Genomic DNA, 24,527 nt, shown 5'->3' on the forward strand with positions numbered 1-24,527 from the left:
TTTTTGTGGCATCAGGGATTGAACTTGGGACCTTGCACTTGTGAGGCAGGTGGCAGCACCACTGAGCTAAATCCCTGGCCCTACATTTTGATGGCATCATCTGGAGGTCATGAAAACAGGAGTTGAAAGGTGTGGGTCATGGGGGTGTGACCTTGGGGACTAGATCTAAGCCCTGGTCCCTTTCTCTCAGGCTCCTTCCCACTTTATTTGTTTCTTGTCTGCCACAAGGCAGCAGCTTTCCTCTGCCACGCCTGTCTGCCATGGTGTTTCTGCCTCCACACAGGCCTAAGCAAGGAGCCAGGTGACCATGGACTGAACCCTCTGAAACTCTGAACCCTCTCTCCTCCTCTCAGTTATGTATCTTGGGTATTTTGTCACAGTAATGAAAACTGACTATCACACATACTAGCTCTCTTGAGTTGTGATGAGGGGGCCGATGAGGTATCTAAAGTGCCTTTTTGTGGCAGGTGCAAGGGAAATGGTAAGCTTTTCTCTGGCCAATATGCAAACTATTTCTTAAGTAACCATAGCATGCTGGCCTTAACATCGAGTAATTTAGGGTATCAGAGATAACTTTAAAAAGGAAGAAAGAAAACGGTGATCCTTTGAGCGTAAAAGGGAACTCTAGAGCACCTACCACAGGCGATGGCGAGGAAGTGTGTCTGCCAGGTGATGACGTAGAACACGCCTCCGATGGCGATGCAGGCCAGGGTGCTGTTGAAGCCACACAGGCCGAAGTAGATGGAGTCAAAGGGCGTGGCGATGCTGAGAGCTGTGGGCCGGGCCGGAGTCAGCTTTGAACGTGAGATCTTACAGGGCCCACGTGGCTGCCCTCAAAACTACCATAAGTCTCAAAGCTCAGAATCAGCTTTTCTCCAAGGTGCTTATACAAAATAGGGCTTCTGATTTTATACAGCAAAAATACATCTGCAGGAGATGGATTGTCATGGAGCCACATGAATACTAGTGGCTAAGCAGTTACGAGTTGAAGAAAAACAGTCCAGAAATTGTCCCTCCCCGCCACACACACACACACACACACACACGATTCTTCTGAGAACTACTCCTTTTTGTCACTGGAGAGAAGACTTAAAATACAAATACACCCTGAAGAAACCTTAACCAAACTTTGAATTTATAAAAAGGTGCAAATGCCAAAAGCCAAAGACTTTCTTGAGGACAGCTGTTGGGAGGAGCATGAAGGCACAGCACCAAAAGCAGAGAAACAGGGTGCTGTGGAAGGAGGGAGAGTTTTGGGGAATCTGCAGCATTAAAGACACACGCCACCCTTTTCTTTGGGGTTGGCCACTGGCACTAACATCCCCAGCCTGTTAACAGGGGAAGGCAATGGCACAGACCTGCCAACATGCCCATGGCGGATCCAATTGCTGCGTGCAAGCAAATCAGAGGTGAAGACAGGAACAGAGCGACGAGGAAAATGCCTCCAGTCCAGGGGTTATCACAGCCGTACACTTGACCGACACCAACAGGGATGGCTCTCAAAAGCTGCAGGTGCGACAGGGTCACATGCTTGTTAGGAAGGTAAAAGAGTCAACGTAAACTTTAGTCCACAAGATTCGGTGCCAAACTCTCCACATGATACTTTGCCACAGATTTTGAAGGTTTCTGCTTAAGTATGGCATCTCTAAAAGGAACAAATTCTTCCCATTTTAACTGAGTTCTTAGTGAGGCAAGGGTACTGGGTTTTCTTCATCTATAAACATGAGTGAAAGGCACTTAACCCCCAAGAGGAGAAACTGAAAATGTTTCACACATGAGAAGAGTAATACATTTTCAACCAAAACTCTCATATGATATAAAGCCAAAAAAATATATATATAATGAGAAGGTTAAATATTAGATGGACAAATGGATTCACATATTTCCAAGAACGGCAAGTCTGGGTGTGGAGATATCCCTCTTGTTTAGCAAGCAGTGGGCCTGAAATCTGCAGAAGGGGCCTGGAGGAGGCAGTGTGGCCAGCACCTGCTCTTTTGGCTGATAAACCCAAGCCCCTCCCGCCACCTGCCTCAGTGTTCCACGGATCTCAAGGCTCAGTGAGGATGTCTGTGGTGCAAGAGCATCAGAGGGATTCCTATATCTCGAGGTTGCTGGCACACATGGAACTAGGGAAGGTCCCAAGTTGTGGGCTCCCCCTGCTACGCAGACTGGGTCCTGTGCCCCAGAGGATTTGTCCAAGGGCCCTTGAGCCTTTGGAATTAAGTGCTCAAGGGACGTGGCTGTGGGCTGTGTTGGCACACAATGGGTTCATCCCACCTTGGGGCAGAAGCAGTCTGGCATGAGTTGTGTGTATCACAGCAGCAGGTCTACATCCTCGGGGCGGAGCCTGCTCCTGGTGGGAGGTGTCGGGAATGGAGAACCTGCAGCTCAGGGCCTCACACCCAGGGAGAGTGTACCTGGACAGGGCACAGGCCTATTGAGCTAACACCCTTTGGCTCAGACTTCCATCGCACCAGGACAGAGAACAGAATAGGGGTTCTGGCCTGGTCGTGCACGTGGAGGGGACAGCTGTGAGTTCTACACAAGGAGTGGCGCTGGCAGTTTCATCTCTCCCTAGTCGCATCTGGAGAGAGTCTCCGTGTGTGACAAGAAGAGGAGCCTGTGGGTGGGGACTCAGTGTTGCTGGGAGTTGTAGAACCTCTCTCTGACCTTCACCACGTGCTCGAGGCTCTAACTATAATCATCAAGAACACACAAACCTATAAATCTTTGCCTAATCCAGTCAATTGGACAGGAAGTTATTTATTTCTTTCTTTTTTTGGTATTGGGTATCGGACTCAGGTCCTTGCACTTGTGAGGCAGATGGCAGAATCACTGAGCTAAATCCCTGACCCAGGAAATTATTTCTTAAAGAACAACTACCAAAAATTGGAATTTTTTTCTTCCTAAAACTTTGGGATTCTAAAGTGTTTGTACAGGATTATTTAATTTTTTTCATTTCCGTAAAATTCTGAAACGTTTTTTGAAATTGAAAATGTGTCATGAAGTAGTAACTTGTAATTTCTTTCTTGCACTTGAGAGGCAGGTGGAGGAACCACTGAGCTAAATCCGCAGCCCCTTAAACTTGTAATTTCTAACAACATCTGCTCATAGCACACCAATTACCAATTTTGCCTCCGAAATATATCAGTTGTGTTAACACCACGAATGAGGAGCCCGAGTTGCTGAATCACTAACATGACACCTCTTCTCACCTCTGGCCCATGAAGGTCCTTGCACATACAAAGCAATCACCAAGGATGGTGCCAACACAAACATTTCCTTTCCTAATGATGATGCTTCTTAGCACAAATGCAGAGTGCTTTCAATCACAGTATGGAAGGCTAAGAGACACGAGGCATCATTATTTCTGGAGTTCCTTTCCAAGCTCACGTGGGTCTGTGGTGGTGAACTGCCCATAATGAAGTTTCAGGGTGAGCACCAGACTGTGGGGCTCTGTTGTGTAAGAGGGAGTAGAGGCCTCAGAGCAACTGTGCCCGGCTGTATAACAAGGTAACAGACACATTGCCCCACGCTAATTTGATGCTTTCAGTGTTGCTTCTTATTCATTATCTTGGCAGACTTCCAGAGGTTGGCATTATGTACAGAATACTTGTTAAAAAAAAACACTGTGGCTGGGGATGTAGCTCAGTGGTGCTGCACCTGCCTGGCAAGCACAAGGTCCTGAGTTCCATCCTCAGTTTGGGACACACACATGCACACACACCTTGTTAGGCTGCGTATAGTGGCACATACTTGTAATCCCAGCATCTGGGAAGTCAAGACAAAGGAGTACAAGCTCGAGCTCAGCCTGGGCAACTTAGTGATTTATGGGACCCTGTCTCACTCCATGAGAAGCTCTGTTATGTATATATATATATATTTTTTTTTTTCTTTTTTCTTTTTGTGAGACAGGTTGTCTTTATGTAGTTCAGAATGGCCTTGAACTCAGTATGCAGCCCAGGCTGGCCTTGAACTCACAGCAATCCTCCTATGTCAGCCTCCTGAGTGCTAGGATTTTAGGCGCTCACCACCACACAAGGGTGTATATGTATTTCTTAGTGGAGGAATACAGGTGCTTTAAAGCATGAGCAAGCCTTAGAGAGTGAATACAGTAAGTTGTGGAGCCTGCAACAGTGATTTCTGAAACCTTAGATGGCAGCATGATGGGGACATCTTTAATGATTAGGTGTGACTGAATGAAAGAGAACACATAGCTCACTTTGCATTAAAATTGGAACAAAGCATCAAAGGAAAGCAAAGAACCCAGGCCAGGAGTCCAGAAGCCGGACTTTGCTCCTTACTAAACCACTGTGTGACCTCAGGTGGGTCTCTTAACCTTGCCTAGGTTTCCTCCTCTGTGTCATAACAGAGTGGGACCAGGAATAGCCCTTTTTACAAGGAGGCAAGGATGGGAGCTCATGATGTATGTGTGGCGAATACCTCGACCATGACATTGTTAATAACTACCACCCTTCTGATGTGTTAAACAAGTAAATGCCACTTGATGCTACCTCTGTGCATACACTGCCCTTTCTTCTGTGACACCTACCAAGGGCACTTGGATCTCTGTCCAGGTGATATTGGGCACAGAGGATGAAGGCTGCAGCAGCGTCGTGGGGAAGAAGAGGTTGTAGTGGCCTGTGGCTGCCAGGTACAACGTCACGATGATGTTGAAGGGCAGCGTGAAGACTGGCAGGTCCCACTTGCTGAAGATGGTGCTCAAGGCGCTGGAGAGGATGGGGCTGGTGGCAGAACCAGGAGAGATGCTGGTTGGGAAGCAGGTTCCAGACAGCACAGTACTGGGGGCCCTTGCACCCCCCCTGCTGCCCCCACCCCTGCCCCCTGACTGGCAACCTCTTCCCTGCACAGGGCACAGAGACAGGGTGGGTACTCACTCTCAGAAGGAAGACTGGGGGACATTTAAGGCCAGGAGCCTTGGAACTCCCTAGAAGGCTCAATGAACTATAGCCCCAGGCAGGAGGGAAGAGGACAGGTCCAGGGAGCAGGGCAGAGGGAATTAGTCATTCAGTTATTAAACTAATGCATTTTGAGTGACCAGGCCCACTTATGTCTTGGTCAGAGCATCTTGTGCTTTGTGAAGAGGGAGGTGCCTGGCACTTGAGGGCTGCACCCTATGTCTGGCCTTCAGCCTATCCTTGGAAGTTGTGTTTTATATCTAAAATGCCTCCACAAAGCCCCATGCATTTGTTTTGTGTGTGTGTGTGTGTGTGTGTGTGTGTGTGTGTGTGTGTGTGGTACTGGGGATCGAACTCAGCACCTCGACCTTTCGAGGCAGGCGTGGTGCCACTGAGCTAAACCCCTGGCCCAGCCCCATGCATTTGGAAGGTGGTTGGATCAAGGGGCCCCTATACTCATCAGTGCATTAGTTGATGTTAGGAGGTGAGGTCCAGTTAGAGGCGGCACACTGGAGGGTGTGGCCTGGAACACTGTATTCTTTTCCCTATCTCCTCTCTGTCTCTCTGTTTCCTGCTTGCTGTGGGGTGAACAGAGTTTCTCCACCATGCCCTTCTACCAGGCCATTTTTGCCTTGAGTAAACTACCCATGGACTGAATCCTCTACGACCATGAGACGAATTAAACTTCCCCTCCTTTAAGTTATGGCTGTTGGGTACTTTGTCTGAGCAGTGGAAAATCTGACTATTACAGGAGTTGTCTCCATCTGAGCAGGGTTCCCAGGCATGAAGCAAAGGGAAGGGATTTCCAGAAGCTGACATAGTCCTGTGGCATGGACCTCACCCTGCCTAGGCCTCAGTTTCCTGCTTTGTGTTGTGGCAGGGTGAGGCCAGAAACCCTTTCGGATCTTCAAAGAAGTGAAAAGGATGGGAGCTCATGACACTGTGTACAGGTGTCCCAGCGTGATATAATGTCAGTTATTACCTCCAGTGGTGTCTCTGATGTGTGAGCCATGCAAACGCACTTTAAAATGGAGGGTAGACAGGCAGTCACAGGCCCAGGATATGAAAGGCAAAGGCTCTTTGATCTGAACTCACCTCAAAAGCAAACTTACCAAGACATGGACATGACGAAGACCGGGAGCAGAAGCCACCAGTAGTAGTTGCCCTTGTCTGAGAACACGGCCATCAGCAGCCCCACAAGGATCCCATTGTAGCCGTGGAGTCCCGCTGCAATGGCTGACCTGGGGGACCAGGATGGGGCTGGTGGGCGGGGCTTCTCCATGCCTTTTAAAATTTTCCTTTGGAGTCAGATTTTTCTCATTGGGGTGGTGGTCCTGACTACACACCTCTAAACAGCCACCATTCTGGGAGTGGGGAGGAAACACATCAGCCCTACTGGCTCTCACATTTCTCTAGACAATGTGTCTATGAAAAGATAATAAAGGAACAGTCACTTTTTGGTTTCCAGTGCCCTTGTTTTGAGGGGTTTCTGAGCTGAAAGGGGGTGCAAAGGGGCAGAGTGGTCCCCTTAGGGAGTGGCTCCTAAGCCTTGTGCTTACCCCTTGGGGACTTACTTGTCCTGGCTGAGGAAAAGGGCTGTCAAGGTGGACACAGTGGTGCCCAGGCAGCCTGAGATGGCCCACCAGGGGTTCTGGACAAAGAGCCCGATGACAATGAGGATGCCGCTGAGCGGGTTGTTCACGAACATCACCTGAGATGTGCCCCGCAGCACCCAGTCGACAAACTGGAACACGGGGGACTTGTCTGAAACGGAACAGGCCAGGAAGTCAGCAACTGCTTCTGTGTAGGGTAGCCCTGGGCAAGGCCTGGGGATGGGCTGAGGGTGTGAGAAATCTCCCTGCAGATCCCAGGTGGGTTTTCAGGGAGCCGGCCATCTCCTGCCACTTGCCATGGAAGAAGGTACACAGAGAACCTGGGACAGTATTTGATCGTCCAACAGGCTCTAGGCTGTTTTTGCTGTGGTGGGCATTGAGTATTCTGAGCTGTCTGGGTCTCCAGGAAACTCTTGCTGCCAGATCTGAGAGACTGCCAGAGGAGACTTGTTGGCCTGGTAGACAGTTTTCTCCTGGAGCCACCCAAGGTCCATTTTCTAGAATGCTGGCTCTAGAACCCCAGTACTGAATTGCTTATCTGCAACATCTGGTTGGGACATACGGGGCAGCAGGACTCTTCTATTCAGAAACAGGAGCTCATCACTGATATATATGGTTTTTACATCCAAGAGACTGTTGCAATTGCAGAATTCCTAGTTTCTCACAAAGACCCCAGAGATGGCACTCACACTACTCTAGCGCTCACTCTACTCTACAGAGGACCTTTGTTACAATGTGTTTCCTGGGATGACAGAGGCAACCTTTTTAGGGGTAGGGTCAGGGCTGCCATCACAGCACGGTACCTTTAAGTCCCTCCCCAAATTCCTTCATCTCTCCTGTGATGTAGCTGAGGGCTTGGCTGACCCTCTTCCCCCTGGCAGCCATGGAGCTCTGGATCCAGGACATCTTGGATGCAGTGGTTTCCACCTTTATCTCTGAACTTTCCTCCATGGTGTCAGGATCCTGTCCATGGATGAGAGATGGGCATGAACCCGCCATATTCTGTGGCTTTCATGCTGAGTGATGCTTGTGGTCCTCTGAGGACCAAGCTAAGATTTTCATTTGGTGTTCTGTTAAACTTCTATTCCCTGTTTCTGTAGATTAGAGCCTTTTGTTTCATTTGACTTGTCACTCTTTTGATATTAGCAACTGCCAGGAGGAACAACATGACATCTCCATACTCATTCTGTGGATGAGGATCCAGGCACGCACAGGTTCTTACTTGTAAAGGTTGGGGTCAAATGGCAGAATTAACAATTCAACCACGATTTTCTCCTACCCCCCTTTTGCAGTGTTGAGGGTTTAACCATATGCTAGGGAAGCATTTTACCACTGAATTATGGCCCTACCCTTTTTATTTTATTCACTAAGTTGCCCAGGCTGGCCTTACACCTGTGATCCTGCTGTCTCAACACCCTGAGTAGCTGAGATTGCAGGTGTGCACTACCTTGCTTCTAGACTTTTGTTTTACAAACTATTGCTTACACTATATTATACTTTTTTCTAGAAGAAACTGTTTTCCCTCCAACATATCTAGTCTTTAAAATTTAACTGTCCACAAACATGAAGGTATAAAATTGAACATGTGAAGATTCTGTTTTCCAGAATCTTATTTCCTAAATACTCGGTTCAGAGGAAACCTGATAATAATTCAAATAAAAATGAAAATTTGCAAAGTAAAGTGTGAAAGTAGAAACTTTAATCTAGTAATTACATTTCTGAAAATATGAACTAATGAAAACTCCTCCTCCATGGGTCAGCCTCCTTGATAGATTCTCAGTTTCCCAATCTGAGGGGGCAGGGTGCCAACTCTGATTGGCCACTCCATACTCACTGGCAGCTCCACAGTGGGCTTCCGGTATGGATAAGGAAAAGGCTCTTTGGTCTGTCTCTCCTGGCTTTCACCTTTTCCAAGCACTGGAGTTAGAAGAAAGAGAATCGTCAGTTCAGAACCTCTACTCTGGCAGCTTAGCAGTAATTTCTTGCCATGCTGGCGTTAGTCTACTTGGTATTTCCCATTCCACTGAGGAAGCACAGAGGCCTGGAGTCTTGTAGTTGAAAGTTTCCTATTTTCCTTTACTGCTCATGGGCCCATTTGGGTATGTATATCATCATGGAAACAAGACATTTTACAAAGAATATAGAGAGTTCAGAGACTCCACTAATCCTTAATTAAGAAGCCCAGTAGTTTTTAGCTGGGGAAACAATAGTCCAGAGGGACAGTGATTTGCCTGTGATCCTGATGATTCTTTCTCTTATTCCATAGGGAGAATGTGAAGGTGCTCAAAGAAAGGAATGTGGATGTTGTTTAAGTCCTTTACTCCTAAAGTGGTAGTCTTCCTGAGCCATATAGGATGTGGGTTTGAATGTGGGCTATGACTCTTCTCAGCTGGATGACCTCAAGCAATTCAGGATTTGAACTTTTTCTCTCACTCTTTCTCTGTATGTCTCTGAATTTTAGACATTTTAATACCAACTGCTAGTTGGATCAGGAAAAGTGATACACATGTAGTTATTTAAGACAGATTTTGGGATGCCTTTTACATCTTTAAAACTCTTGTAATGTAGCCACAAACATTTATTGGTACTATGAATGATTTATTTTAAAGAATGACGAATTTCAGTAGAATTTTATGCATTGTGAAAAATCAGGCGCTTAGACTATTTTATTTTTTTGGTCTTGGTGCTCTGGTTCCCTCTGGTGATTAAATGTGAGAATAGCAGGAGAAACACATTAATTTTGGAAACTTTGAAATGAAGACTGGGAAGCAGAGAGGATTCCTCTAACTGGGAGGGAGGCTTGCATGTGCGATGGCCTGACTGACATGACTCCTGGCTGGAGCTCCCCTCTGCCCGCCAGTGCTGCAGCAATCCCATGGGCCTCCACCTCCTGGCTCTTTTAAGTGGGGCTTTATTGTGCCGGCCTCACTCCACTCCCGTACTTGTGCAGAGTTGTTAGGAGGGAACTCATTGACATTTCGAGGGAATCCATGCTCTCTTCCATATCATGGGAACCAAACAAAGGCAAACTCTTGGGGTTGAGGGGTTCCTGAGGTAACTGCAATGGCCCCGTTACCTTGTAGGTCTCCCCACAACCACTCAAGACCCATTTCTCTGGCTTAGCTGACTTTCAGTATGAAAGATACGAAGAAAGTCACTAATGCATCTTCTGAGAGGCATCTGGCGGGAGGTCACCCTAGCTTGGGAGTTGGTTGTGTCCCTTGCAGTGCCTCTGGCCAGCTGTGTGTGTCTGGGGAGTTCTGCTCCCTTCTCTGGGGGTTGGGGAAGAATTAGATCACCCCTCTCTGCTGTCACTCCGTAAGCCGTCCCAACCTGCAGCCGATGGGGCTGGTCCCTCCCAAATCCTTCCTGTTTCCCAGAACCTGATCCCAGCTTCCAAGCCCAAGTTTCTGGTTACTTCACCTGCTCAGCTTTGGCTGCCCTCCAGAACCTCTCCTGGCCTGTGGGAGTCCCCTGCACACAGCTTTCCTTTCTACCTGTTCCATTGGTTACACCCACCAACACCCACTTGGGAAAGAACTATTCATCTTCAGCCTCCCAGACCAATGGTTTTGGACTAGTGGTAATTTAGAATCTCGTGAAGAGCTCTAAAGGATCCTGATGCCAGTTCAGACTGCTCCCAAATGAATTAAACTAGAGTCTTTGGCCATGGGACCCAGGTGATTCTCACAGGCAGCCAAGTTGACACCACCTGCCTTTGTCCGCTGCCTGTCCCAGCTTGCTTCCCCACTCTAGGAAGGGTGAGTCTAGACACAAGAAAGTTGAGGCCTTGGCCAGCAGTCATGCACGAGAAGAATGAATCTGCCCTCATGGGTGTTCCCACCACCCTGTGGAGCTGGTAAAGACCACTGTCCTAGTTTTATCAAAGACAAGGAAGGTAGGGACCCAGCACGATGAGGAGGATGTGCACACCTTTGCTCCTCCTCCGAACAGATGACCACTCAATGTGGAACACACTCCTGTGCCTGGAGAGCACGGCCTCAGCGCCCTCCTCTGCCTTCTGGCCCACTGTGGATGGCTGCTCTCCACTGCCACCTAGCAGGGAACAAGAGGAGACAAGTCAGTGTCCTACCTGGTCCACACTTCTGAAAGCCAAGCAGAGTGCAAGGAAATCCACACCCAGAAGCTGGAAAGGAGAGAGTGGAGAAAGGAAAGGAGAGAGGGGTACAGCCTGACGTTTAGGGATTAATGGCGCCTGTCTTTGTGTAAAACATTTGGCCGCTCCCTTTCTCCTGTTACAACTTTTACCTTCTCTTCCTGCAGGAAGCTAAGTTCTACTGTTATGGTTTTGGTCTAGATGTCCCCATAAAGCCTCATGTGGTCAAAGGCTTGGTCTAGAGTGTGTGAAACTGGGATTGATTCATGATACCGTGCTAGGCTCAAGGGCACTAGGATTAAGGGTGTGAGTACTACCCACCCCAAGTAGTCTGAATAAGATAAAGGGGCAAGGAGATGCAGTTACTCTCTTGTTACCTTTGCTGCCTTGTGTGCGCCATGTTGTTTCTCTCCTTTGTGATGCTTGTTTGCCCTCCCAACCTCGGAGCCAGAAGATTATGGTCTGAAACTTCTATGAACTGGAAGCCAAACAAACTCCTTCCCCTCTAACTTTGGGTGTTGGGTATTTTGTCTCAGCAATGAGTGAAAAGTAACTAACACATCTTCCATGTCCAGAGGAGGGTGAGCCAGTCTAAGACCCATTGGACCATACCTTGGATGGGCCAGAAGAAGTGGATTCTGAGCTGAGTACAGCCAGTAGCAGGGAGTTTGAAAGAGTTGCATATTAGGTGCTTAAAAAAAAAAAAAAGCCTGAGGATTACCCCAGATCAATGAGGAAGATTAAAGTTTCCAACTCCTATGGTATTTAAAAGATGGCTCTCATGTGCAGTTTGGGCTTAGAATTATTGGTATAGGTTCTCGCTGCTTAATGTTTGATCCTCAGACCAGCATTAGCCTCCTCTGGGAGCTTGTTAGAAATACAGAATCTTAGCCTAACCCCAGACTGATGGAATCAGAAGCTGTATTTCAACAAGTTCCCCCAGGTGAGTTCTGTGTATATTAAAATCTGACAAGTACCTATCTAGGGGGAACTAAGTGTCTTGAATACATTCTGAGCTATAAGAAACCCTCTTCTGTAGCATATTGTTTTCAATTTCCACACTGTGGGGGAGGAGACCACCTTTACTGCTAGGAACAAGATTTCTCAAGTCATGGTATGAGAAGGACAATATCAAATCCCCTGTGTGGCTTGTTAAAGTGCATGCTTGCAGGCCCCTCCAAGGTTTATTAAATAGACTATCTGGTGATCACCAGGGCACGCTCATCTAAAATTGGGGTTCTAGTGCACACCAGAGTCAGAGGTCAAGCAGCTGCCTGGAATAGCAGAAAACATCCACTATTCACTTTTACAGTTGCACGCTCTTTAGGTTAACTCATTTTGAATTTTCAAACAGTACCTTGAAATGGGTTGGATGGGTGTTGTCACCAAAAGATGGAAAATTGAAGCCCAGCATGATTTCCGTGGCTTTCTACTAACAGTGGAAACTGGGACCCTCAGTGTCCAATTATTTTTCCGCATCTTTGCTACTCAGAATCTGGTGCTATTAGAATAACTTCATGATGGTTGTCACGAGGGAGCTTGGTAGGAATGCAGAATTTCAGGCTTCAACCCAGACCTACTCAATTAAAATCTGTTTTTTTAACAAGATCCCTTGCTGATCTATATGCACATTAAAATTTGAAAAGATTGGCAGAGGTCACATTGCTTATGTAGAGACAATTTTAACAAAGCTCACGGTATTATTGGCAGGGTCAACATTCTGACAGTTGGGGGGTGGGGTGGGGCTGGCATGCATGAGCAATGAATGAAAGCAGTCTCATCTGCTCTTTCAGATGGGAATGGAACAAGGACCATGTCCCTTCACTCAGGCTCAGGTGGAGAAGTAGATACTGTTTTGGAATCCTGCCCCTGGTTCAGCCTTGAGCTATGACTCCCAAGGCTGGGAAATGTCTGTGAACTCTGCACCACAGAGGCCCTTGGAATTTTAGCTTTCCCGGGGGCCCCTCTGCAGAATGCAAAGTAAGGGCGTGTCCTTGCACCATCTGTGTTCTCCCACAGTGCCACCCCCCAGGCTGCCAGGCTGCCAGGGCACTTCTGGGGACCATTACGTCTCATTTTGCATATACCAAGTGCAAGTAACCCCAGATTACCCCTTGGCAGAGCTGTATTTTGACTTTAGATTCATAAACTCCACTGGATGGGAGCTTCAAGATCAGTTTACCTCCATAGTCTAGAGAAATCAACTCACTGAGATACACAGCTCATTAATCACAGCAGAGCTAGAAATTGCTTTGGGTCTCCTACCTGTCAATTCACAGCTCTTTCCATTGTAATGTACAGTGTGAACCCATTTAGTACAAGGAAGAAGCTTTCCTTTTTAGCTTGGGACCTAGTCTGGGATATTAGAGGCCATGACAAATTCCATGTACTAAACCGTGTTAGTTGTTGTATATCTGAAGAGGGTGATTCACTTTAACCACCGAGGAAACATTTATCTGGAACTTTTGGAAATACAAAAAGTTGCTGGTTGTTAAGATACCCTAGAGGTTATTTTTTAAAGCTGAGTTAGCCATAGAAACAGAGGTAGAGAGAGCTGGGCTTGCCAATAAGGTCTCAGTGAGTGAGGCCAAGCCTCATCCAGCAGGGCTCACAGATAATACAGAAAGCAAGTAGATCAGGCTCCATTCCATTGCTCTAAATATCTAGCAGCGTAGGTTCTGTGACTCTCGTAGCTCAGGAAAGTGAGGCAGGACATGTATTTCTATGCATCCCTAGAGTTGATGGGTCATCACAACAAACAGAAAAAGAATCACTGTTCTCACACTAGTGTGATACTGGAATGCTGGGCTACAGACCAGCCATGGAGGGCCAAGGACCCTCAAGCCGTGCTAATGGAGAGCTGAGAATGAGATATGGAAACAGATCAGGCAAGATGATTGGAGACAAAATAACCAACTTCCCAAGGCTGTGGAAAATCTTTTGAATGAAGGTGGTAGCAATTTGCTACTGGCCTCTGGGACAAATTCTCAAGACTTTTATAAAGGATAAAGGCAATTTTAAGAATATTATGAATGTGTCTATCAAATGTTCTGGAAATGAGATACACTGTTGATGTGGTGGGAGAGAAAGAAAACAATAACACTGGCTGGGAATGAGAAGCCACTAATTTTTGCCTGACCTCTTGCAAGTTATGTAACCTCATTGAGAGTGTCCTCAATTGCAGGCGCACAGTTCTCTGGGGAAGAAAGTTACAGACTCTGTAGGGCTGACCGACCTTGCAAACCCACCCTGTAAATGATGACAGGTATCTCAGAGGGCTACCTGCCATTTCTTTCTTCTGTTGTAATAAAGTGGGATAATGCTCTCAAAATGCTCTGGAAAGTAATTTTGCACTAGTCACACATCAGGTACCTCCTTAGGGGGGACACTTCCATCTGATGGTGCCAGGGCCCTCTGATCTATGCAGGATGGCTCTTTATCCTTAGGGGACACCTGGCATTTTACACCTACCTGCGTTGACTCTCACAAGCTGAGAGTTAATTATGTGTTTTTGACTGGTGAGAGTCTTGACAGCCAGGATTACATTAATTTCTCTGGATACCTCCAGCACCTATCATGTGTCTGGTATACTGTAGCTACTCAGAAGAGTTTTTTTGAATAAATTAATGAAGATTGGATTATCCCATAAATTTTAATTTCTGAATGGTGTAACAAACAAAGTCATTGGATAGTCCAAGGTATGAAGTACTTTTAAAAATAATGTATCTTATGGGAAATGTTAAATATTTGAAAAATAGTCAAGTAGAGGTAAGGGTCTTTCACAGGTTGCTGCAAATGTTAGCTGAGTTTTGTAGGGTTTGGAAGCTGTAGGGTGAGGCTGATTATTTCAAGCATTACTTGGATAAAACAGTGGAAATTTGCAGATGGTAGTAAAGAGGTTGGTCATCCGTAACTACCCACAAGAAACCCAGAAGTTCTGTAAGAGTGGCTGGAATAGCTCAGTTGATGAAGAGGAGAAAACAGACTATTGAAGACAGAGTCTTGCTCGATGTGATTTGTTTTGGTTACGGGATGTTACATTGGTCTATTCCACCTGGCCATAAAGCCAGGCTGCTTGGAGATGGGGTTGGGCCTTCCATAGGCCAAGAGTAAATTGTGTTCACTAGGCACTCAGGAAGTGCCTTTCTCATCTCTTGCAATATCTGGCACACATAGAAAACAGAACTTGTGCGGCACAGTGCAGTAAACAGATGCTGGGCCCAGGGACTCTGGTTACCGTGGGTTCCCGGTGGGTGCCTGAATTGCCAGGGGCATTGCTGTCTTGGCACAGATAGATGTGCACTGTGACACACAGTTAAGAAACTCTGTCCTCATTCTTTAGATAATTGCATTTGCTGTCTAGACCTTTTTCCTATATCTTTAAACATTTATGAAAGCCCAAATCTCTGACCCTAACCACACTATTTCTCTCTCGGAAGCTTGTTTGTTGTCCCTCTTGACAGTGTTTTCTAAACTAAATAAGCTCTTATCTATCTTTTCTACAAAAAAAAAAAAAAAAAGGAAAGAAAAAGAAAAGAAGTCTTGTCCTCGGTCACCTATGGGTCAACAGCCAAGTAACTCCTTGGCATGCCCACCTGGTGTAGGAAGCGCTGCTCTCCCCTCCTCTAACAAGCCTTATTAAACGTCCCAGAGCCTGTGGCTCCAGCTCGGGGCCATTCAGGACCATTTCAGGGGCATGGTTCCTGCCTCTGAAGATTGCCATTGTCCTGTGTTTAGGAAGGCAAGAGTCTCCTTCTCATCAACCCGAAGCAAATAATAGTTCTGAGTCATAAGGATTTGCACATAGACTCTTTTCTGGGGGCATAGTGATCCCAAAGAACTCATGCATTTACTGACTTCTAATGCAGAGAAAATGCTAACCATTCAAATCATCAGTAATGAGAAAATATTTTGTAGAAGACTTCTGTTGTGAGATAAAAACCTAAAGCTTATTACAGTTTCCTTAAGGGAACCAAACAAACCTTGACTCTATCTGCCATCTTTCAGAAGGGAAACATGATCAACCCTGCCTGGAAATCAACCCAAACAGGCCCAGGCCTACATAACTTCTACAGCGTGTCCTTCTCAGGGTTTACTTTCTCCTGGAGGTGAGTGACGGCTCTTCATGTGTCACTCATGGAGTATTTGAATCTACCATAAAGACACATTTGTCATCCCTTCCATCTCTTTGGGCCTCTTCTTCCTTTGACCTGGCAATTGTGGACACATCCACATACCACAAGACAATCTCTTAGCTATCACATCAGAGTGACTTTTTTAAAAAAAATGAAACAGCCGGTCGTAGTGATGCACTCCTGTAATCCCAGCACTCGGGAGGCTGAGGCAGGAGGATCACTGCGAGTTCGAGACCAGCCTGGGCTACAGAGTGAGTTCCAGGTCAGCCTCAACTACATAGTGAAACCCTGTCTCAAGAAAAAAGAAAAGAAACATGTATAATTTGAGTTTTTTCTACAATCAGTTCTACATGATTATGCTTTAGCCACAGTTTGAGTTTTTCTTTATATAGAAGCTTTGTACCATGACTTGTAATTTCTAGAGCTACACTGTGGTGTGTGTGTATATGTGGTATGTGTGTATGGATGCTTGTGGGAGGTAAACGAGGTGACCCATTTTTTCTGTGAGGTTGTGCTTTGTTGACATTTTCAAAGATCATCTTGTAAATTACCAAAGCCTTAAATATTGAAATTGGAAAGGTTGTTTTTTTTTTTAAACTTTTGCCACTTTTGTATTTTATTGTGGGACTGAGTTTTTTTTTTTCTTTACATCAAATATCCTCAGTGGAAGAAGGGATATTGCACACAAATATCATAAAAGGCTACATATTACTCTCACTGGACTGGAAACTGATTTTCGACATTAGACATGACTGGAAGGGATAGACGTGACACAGGAGTATAAGACATAATAGCTTACACAGCTGCAGACTGACACAAACACCATTCAGGACAAGAGAGAGGAGTGTGAAGTGCTTCTCCACCTGGCTCAGGGCAGCTTCTTTCCAGGTGGGAAAGATCAGGGCTGTGGGCAGCGTGGGAGAGGTGACTGCCCAGCATGTTCTCGAAAGGCAGCCCCCACTGAGCCTTGGAAAAGGCTTCTGAGACTCTCTATTTTGGCCTTCTCATTTTACACATTGGAAACAGGACTAGAGAGACGGAGTGATTTGCCCATGGCCACATAGCTATTGGCAAAGCCAAGAGTAGATATCACATAGCTCTGCTCTTTCTCTTGCCTTGAGGTCTATGATTTAGTTCCCTATGCCTTATCATAAAAGCTTTGTTTTTGGTTTAGGTTCAACTCTGTTTTTGAATGCAATGGCCTAATTAGGTATTTTAGAATCACTTTCTTTCTAAATTATGGCTCCCTTAAGAAAAATCTCCAAATCTTCCTATACTTTCCAAATATAATTGGACTGGGTGGTGGGCTGGGAGACAAATGAGGCAAACAAGAGGGGAGGGGCCACAGGAGCACTTAGAGATAAATTACTTGGAAGCCCTAGCTTCTTAATCAATTAGCCAGTTATTTAAAAAGGTAGGGTATGACTCACTGTAACCCTGAAATAAATGAGATTCACCTTTATAGTCAGTGCTGTAAACCTTCTTCTTACATGGCTCACTAGTTGGCCAATGGGCCTCCCCCCATATTTTGTTTCTTTCCGTATCTTTGGCTTACCCCACAGGAGAGAGATTAACAAGCATAAATGAATAGATATCTTATTTAACCTCATCATAACCTCATAAATGAGATTAAAGACAGTCCAAAGGCCAGAGCACCCTGTTCATATCCAGGTTAACACCTGGTGCATTTTTCTCCAGAATACTTTTTCACTCTTTCCACTATTAACACATCCTCAGAATTGCATGTCTGTGTTTCCAGTCTGCTTGATTTTTTTTTTTTTTTGGCCATACTGGGGATTGAACTCAGGACCTCGTGCTTGTGAGGCAGGTGGCAATGCCAAGAGCTATATATGCCTGGCCTTTCTTGATTTTCATCATTCTTCTTTTAGTCGTTTCTGTGCTTCAGCCTTACTTTGATTCACTTTATTACTCAATAATCTACATCTCCCTTTATCCAAGAGTATAATGCTCCAACTTCTCTGCCTGACTTTCCAGACATTCTACAGTATGGTTCACTTCATCATCCTATCCTTTTCCTTGCAAATTATGCACCGCTGTGATCCTATGGCTTTCTCACTGGCTCACTGTGCTTCCTCTGTCCTTCTTCTTGTCTAAGTTCTACTTACCCTTCATTGTTTGATATATGTTTTACTTCTTCTATGAAGCTGTTCTTGGCTTACTTGGCCATATGGGTCAGTGCACTCTTTGAATTCCATTGCATTTGCAGGGAGTGAGCTAGTTTACATGCTTTGAGGTTTAGGCCATAGTAGAGTTTTATGCTGATAGTTACAAGGCACTTGAAAAGTGCTCAATCAGTATCTTCCAACATACTGAAACTACGTGGAATGACCATTGAGTCTTGGCATTAGTGGAAGGAAACCAAGGCTCAGAGAGAAGTAGCTTACCTGAGGCCACACAGTCAGTTTTGGGGCTAGGTTTTGACTTCCTGATTTGATTCTCTGTTCCTGCAATGTGGATGTGTTACAGATAGTTGGAGCCTTTCAAACAACATCAGCAGACCCATGACATTTTAAATTAAAAAATCATGAATTATTTCCTATCCTCAAAGGATAACAAAAGTGACAAAAAATAGCAAACATCTATGTATCATCACATTTGTGACACCCACTGAAAGGTCAAGGGCAGGTCTGGGCCACTGTATCCTAGATGCTTCTCTTGAGGCACTATTTCAGTACTCCCTTTGCCAACATCCTCTTCCATGCCCCCATTCTCATTATCTGTGAGACACATAACTAATTGGTCATAGAATTCCTTCCCAATAGTAGACACAATATCAGAATCCTTCTTAACATAATACTCTGGAAAATAAATCACAATCAGAGTTGGCCGTGCCAGGAAATTTGTCTTTCCCTTCGAATATTACAGAAGGATGTGGATTTTGTATACTTTGTAGACAAAGGTACTAACAGTAGGTATACACCCTTACAGGATGGATTTTCCTTAGCAAGTTTTCCAGGGATCATATCCTCTGGTGCCAGTTTTGGAGGCAATCAAAGACCTAATAAAGGCTATCTAGTCTCTGATCAGATAGCTCCAATATTCTAGAAGGTTATGTCTTTAATGACCTTGCTATCTGTCTTCCAGAAACATTCCCTTTCTGTAGTTAAAGATTTAAATATTAAAATGGAAACACTAAACTTGATGGAAGATAAGTTAGGTAGAACTCTTGAAGACATTGGCATAGGAAAAGACTTTATGAACAAATCTTCAGTAGCACAGGAACTAGCACAAATAATCAACAATTGGGATCTCATCATTTTTAATAGCTTCTGTATGGCAAGATAAATCACCAACAGCTAAGAGACCACCTACAATATGGGAAAAATTTTTACCAGTTAGTTGTTCCTCAGACAAAGGTCTACTATCTAGAATATATAAGGAACTAAAAAATGTCAGACCTCCCAAATATAAAGACTCAGTTCAAAAATGGGCATCTGAAATGAACAGACATTTCTCAGACAATGAAGTAAAAGCAGCAAATAAACATATGAAAAAATGTTCAACACTACTGTTCATCTGAGAGATGCAGATGAAAACAACACTGAGATTCCACTCCACCCCAGAAAGAATGGCTGCTATCAAGAAATCAACCAATAACAAATGTTGACGGGGTTGTAGGGAGAAAGGAACCCTTCTTCACTGTTGGTGGGAGTGCAGACTGGTGCAACCACTGTGCAAATCAATATGGAGATACCTCAAAGAACTAGGACTAGAGGTTCCATTTGACCCAGCTATTCCCCTGCTGGGTACCTTCCCAAAAGAATTAAAATAATCATGCCACAATGATATATGCTCACCCATGTTTATAGCGGCATAGTTTGTAATAGCTAAAACTTGGAAACAGCCCAATTGCCCATCAACTGGAGACTGGATAAAGAAGATGTGTGTGTGTGTGTGTGTGTGTGTGTGTGTGTGTGTGTGTTTTAAATGGAGTACTACTCAGCCATAAAGAATGAGAATCTGGAGAGATTTACAGCTAAGTGGATGCACATTGAGGCCATACTCTGAAGTGAAATTATTAAGACACACTTGAGGAGTAGTAAATACTGGATAGTTTCTCTGGTATGAAAGACTAAAAAATGTAAATAAGGATCAAAATGTATAATTGATATTGTGTAATAGGAAGAAAAGGTCTGAAAGAATAGCGGAAGTGGGAGGGGTAGGAGAAAGTTAAGTAGGCAAAAGTAAAACATTAGAAAGGGAAAAACATCGCAATAACATCTTTGTAAACAGGGAAGGGTGCAGAGGGTGAAGGGAGGGCTGGGGAATGGGGAAAACAGAAGAACCATGATATGTCATATAAAGATGCAAGGTCCCAATGATGAATTTAACTATACTGTATACCTAAAATGTACCAATAAACTAAAAAAATAGAATAAGTCTATGGTAATCTAAGATGGATATGTTAAGATGGGCCATTAAGGACTGTTGAGGAGCTGGGGTGTTAAGATGTTTTTGGAGACTGGTTAGTCCAGCTCTATTGGCGTTTCTGCAGAAGGGACACAAGACCTGAGGAGACAGCAAAAGGCATTCAGCTCTATCTCATTCTCCAGAGTTCAACTCAACATGATGCTGCCCTGGGAACCATACTGATGTCAGAGCTGTAGGTTGCCAAGTTGTAGAAAGGATGATGACTATTTTGAAGGCTCACCTAGTGGGCAGGTGTGGTGGGGAAGGGAATTTGAAGGCTGACTGATTTACTTGGAAATAGAGCCAGTAGAACTCAGTCAGAGTTGTTTTTAGGATGCCTGGGCTTTTGCCTAGGATCTTTTATCACCTGGATTAAGTCTCTGGACAAAATGTGGTTTCCTCATCTATAAAACATAGAGTTTTGGACTATAAATATTTAAGAGCCTTTCTGGGTTGAAGCTTCCGAGGTCTAGATTCTCTCTGGAGTCCTTAGTGAGGTTACATCCTACAACTGTTTTCCCCAGATCCAGCTAAACTGAAGAACAAAGCAGAACTTTCCCATTGAAAAGCCAGATTGTTCTGTTGGCTTGGTGCCTACATGGCTTGCTAGTGTCCCCAAGCCCCTCTTACCTGGGCTTCTTTCGATTTCCTGCACAGGGCTGGAGGACTCTAGACCATCAGGGCTTGGAAAGAAGCTTCTTTCCTGTTGGGTGGTGTCTCTGGTCCTCAACTCCAGGCTCTGTGATTTTTCCTAAGTCTGAACCTGCTTGTTTCCCTGAGACCTTCTGCCTGCCCACCCTCTTACTGACTCTCTGTAAATTTCCTAATTTTCATCCCCTAAACTCATGCCTGGCACACACCTGCCAGGTGAGGAAGAGTACCATGGAGGAGGAGGAAGGAGAAAAAAAATGTCCCTTCTGCAGCAATTCTACACTGACTTTGGCTTTCCTGCTGAAAGACTATATCCTAAACTCTTTGGGGAAGATGAGCTCCCACTACCATGGTGCCCCACTTGGATAGACCAGGCAGCTTTCCTTTCAAGGGCAGACTGTCCAGTAGCTTCCCTATTGTCTCTCCAGCATTACCTCCTCTCATTAGAATTCTAGTGCCCTCATTTGCCTTTAAAGCAATTATTTAAGTACTGTCTCCTCAGGGGGCCAATTTGCCTTCCAGCTTCAATAAGCTCCCTTAACTCCTGGTACAGACAGGGTTTAGGCAGGGGAGCAGCGTTGCCATCAGTAGCTCCATGAAAAGTTTTACACAGCCTAATGCTAGATGTTGTCTTTCTTGTTCTGTGGAAATTTTCAGATCTTGCCTCTTCACTATTGCTGACTGGGGTCCTGGCTCTCCAGGATCTCAGATCAAGAAGGGCATGTTCTGAAAGAATTCTGAGGTCTATATATTAGGGACTCTGGCCCTCCCAAGTCCCATGAGGCCATGGGTGCGGTGGGTTAGAGTTTGTGGGGGCAGCAATCCAAACTTGTTTTGCTTGGCTGTGTGAGTATGATGGGTATGAAGGTGTACCACCTTCACCCCCAATCTACACTCAGGGGTGGAGTACAGCGGGCCTGCCCAGGATCAGAAACAAAACCTCACACAGAGGGAATTAGCTACACCTGAGTAGACAGTCATCCCCACTGACGTCAAAGGTCCCCTTCCCACCATGCCAGGTGTTTTGGAACTGTGCAAGAGGGGTCCTGAACAGGAAGAGCCTTCTGAGGAAGCAAAGCAAACAAAGGACATGGGAGCTTCCTCTCCCGCCTCCCGAATTCCAGGGAGAGGCAGGGAGTGTGTGGGGAGCAGAGCAATTCCCAGCACAGGGCCCCTTCCTGGATGTTGCTAGTTTAGGGCTCATGGCCTTGTGCTGACACCGGAGCATTCACGTCTTCTTCATCCCCCTGCTACTTAGTCTCTCAGGTCAGCCCTGAGCGCTCATCCTTTGCCCTTTAGCTCTGGCCTCTCCTAAGAGCTCCTGAATTCTTGTGGAGCACTCACTCTGGCTCTCTGAGCGTCTGTCTACCCCGGACTCAATAGGGAGATGCTACTTGCAAACAATGTGTAACCAAATTGGAAAGACAGGAAGTAATCACCTTTAAAGAAGCTGTCCATGAAGTTCAGTGGGTCCATGAGCTAAATAGAACCATAGTTCTTAGAAAGAAGCTATCTATCTAATATGGCAGGCTTAGGGTGCTCTCTTAGAAAGCAAAAGGCCAAGATGGAATCTTGTCCCCAACAGGTGCTACCTAAGGCCAGAGCTTGGTACCAAGGATTCTCCAAGAGATCTCTTTGTGACTGTGGATCTTTCTTTTGGAGGTTCAGAAGTTACATTAATCCAGAATGAAGTTTGCTTCACAGTACTTATGTCTTTAGCCTCATTGTTTCCAGCCTCATAGAGGGAGGATAACAGAATGAAACACCAGGATGTCAGAGGCCTTCAGGGTGCAAGGCGTAGTAAATGCAAGCTGGCCCTAGCAGTTCTCTAAAGTACTGCTCCCTTTACGACATTCTGGTTCAGCAGCTGTAGTAGGGCTCCTAGTTATCAATTCACAGAGAGTCCAGAAGGACTTGTGTTTCTCTCCTCCACTTCTTCCTTGGGGCACTGGAATTCCTAGTTCCCTATGAATTCTCTGACTGCCTAAAGGTGGGAAAAAACAGTATAATAATAACAATGATAATAGTAATAGTAATAACTCAAATAAAATGCTTTAAATTTGCCAGATGAGACTATCAATTATTGAGAATCACGCCCACAGTGAAACTGCCATCCTCCGTCTGGTTTAGATGACAGCTTTCCTCGGGCCTGCACAACATTTAGGAGACAAGGGAACAAAGCTCGGCTCTCATAGGAAGCACAAACTGTGGCCCACAGGTCTGATGTGGCCATGAGTGCAGGTCAGGAGACCAAGTGATGGTCAGGTCATAGAGAGTTGGCTGGAAAAGGACCCCTCAGAAGGGAGAGTAAGGGGGAGGAGCAGGTCGAAGCCCAGCTGCGTGATGTGGGTCCAGTCTGTGTACTTAACAGTAACCAGGCCTTTTGGTAAACTAACCAAATGTCTAGCTGGCCAAGCTCTAGAAAAAGCTGGAAAGGTACTAATGGTATATTGTATACTTTTCCTGACTATGTTCTTGCGTTTTTTCCCACCTCAGCTAACTTCCTCCTTTTTCATCTATAGGAACCAAGGGCTGTAGAGTCACAGAAACTTGGGAGTTGAAAGAGAGAGGCTGCAGTGGTCATGTGGTTTACACTTGATTCTTAGCCAAAAGGCCAAGAAGCGATGGGGTCATGTGGTTTAGTTTCCCACACCCCAAGCAACAGTCCTCAATGGAACTCCAGCCCTTACCTCTGCACGCCAGTCCCCCCTCTCCACCAACTCAGTCTGTCTGCTTATTATGCCCACCTCGGTGCTCGATGCACTGCAGTGACGTTTAACTGACCTCTACCACATGGGTCATCTGCCGAAGACAGGCAAGGTCTCCCCATTTCTTCTTTCCTAGACTCGTACACTTTGTAAATAGGGAAGGGTGAAGGGGGTGAAGGGAGGGCAGGGGTATGGGGAAAAAATAAGAACCAGGTATATCATGTAAAGGTACAAGATCCCAATGATGAATGAAACTGTATCGTTCGCTTTAAATGTACCAACAAACTTAATGGGGTGGGGGAGGCTAGTACAACCAGCTTCACCATCATATCCAGAGGGGAAAAAGGGGCTCCAGACTTTATTCACCCAGCTTACCCTCATCTCTGCATGCCCTTGTTTGCAAAGACCATCTCAAAATGTGCAATGCCTGTTTTCTCCCTTCATTGCTCATCAAACCTTTTCTCAGAAATGACTGCTCCAACCTAAGATGCAAATGATCAATCATGCTTGCTGTGTGCTTCCCAGGACTGTTTACATTTTAACAGGTTCAAAGCCTTAAGTCAAAGGGATGGCTGGTAATACTTGGGCCGCAGGTAGTAGCAATACAGGAGACAGGAGAAGAGGCACAAAAATTTTCCTGGAATCCTTAAACAGAAGACCAAGCCAACCAGATAACTTCCTCAAGACAAAAACATACTGTAAACATAAATGGGCTCAGGACATCTGAGTTACCAGCGTCATCTTTATCTCAAATCAAACTATTCACCTGGCTAGGTAAGTCCCCATAAAATAAATTCCTTGAAGTCAGGAGTTGGTCTGATTCTCTCGTGGTTTATTGTCAAGCCTAGGGCCCAGGTAACACATTAATAGTTCCTCATGCAATGTCTCCTAGACAAATGAGTGAATGAGGTCAGGTCAGAAGGCAGAGTTTCTTAGGTCATGAATATTAGCAC

The 24,527-nt window shown here is 45.4% G+C and overlaps 1 protein-coding gene across 2 annotated transcripts in view; it reads right to left on the bottom strand.

Annotated features, from left to right (window-relative positions):
* Slc14a2 (solute carrier family 14 member 2) overlaps nt 1-24,527 on the bottom strand; it is a 445,750-nt gene that overhangs the window by 5,492 nt on the left and 415,731 nt on the right. For both annotated transcript variants that reach the window (XM_010616575.3, XM_010616574.3), the window contains 8 exons: nt 10,466-10,588; nt 8,367-8,449; nt 7,336-7,495; nt 6,494-6,683; nt 6,032-6,160; nt 4,553-4,745; nt 1,359-1,506; nt 638-772 (listed from right to left, as the gene is read on the bottom strand). In XM_010616575.3, the coding sequence (XP_010614877.1) occupies nt 638-772; nt 1,359-1,506; nt 4,553-4,745; nt 6,032-6,160; nt 6,494-6,683; nt 7,336-7,495; nt 8,367-8,449; nt 10,466-10,588 (1,161 nt within the window). The remainder of the gene's footprint in view (nt 1-637; nt 773-1,358; nt 1,507-4,552; nt 4,746-6,031; nt 6,161-6,493; nt 6,684-7,335; nt 7,496-8,366; nt 8,450-10,465; nt 10,589-24,527) is intronic.

The sequence above is a fragment of the Fukomys damarensis genome, unplaced genomic scaffold (assembly GCF_012274545.1).
Source record: "Fukomys damarensis isolate Sample0158 unplaced genomic scaffold, DMR_v1.0_HiC HiC_scaffold_30, whole genome shotgun sequence".
NCBI classification, from domain to species: Eukaryota; Metazoa; Chordata; class Mammalia; order Rodentia; family Bathyergidae; genus Fukomys; species Fukomys damarensis.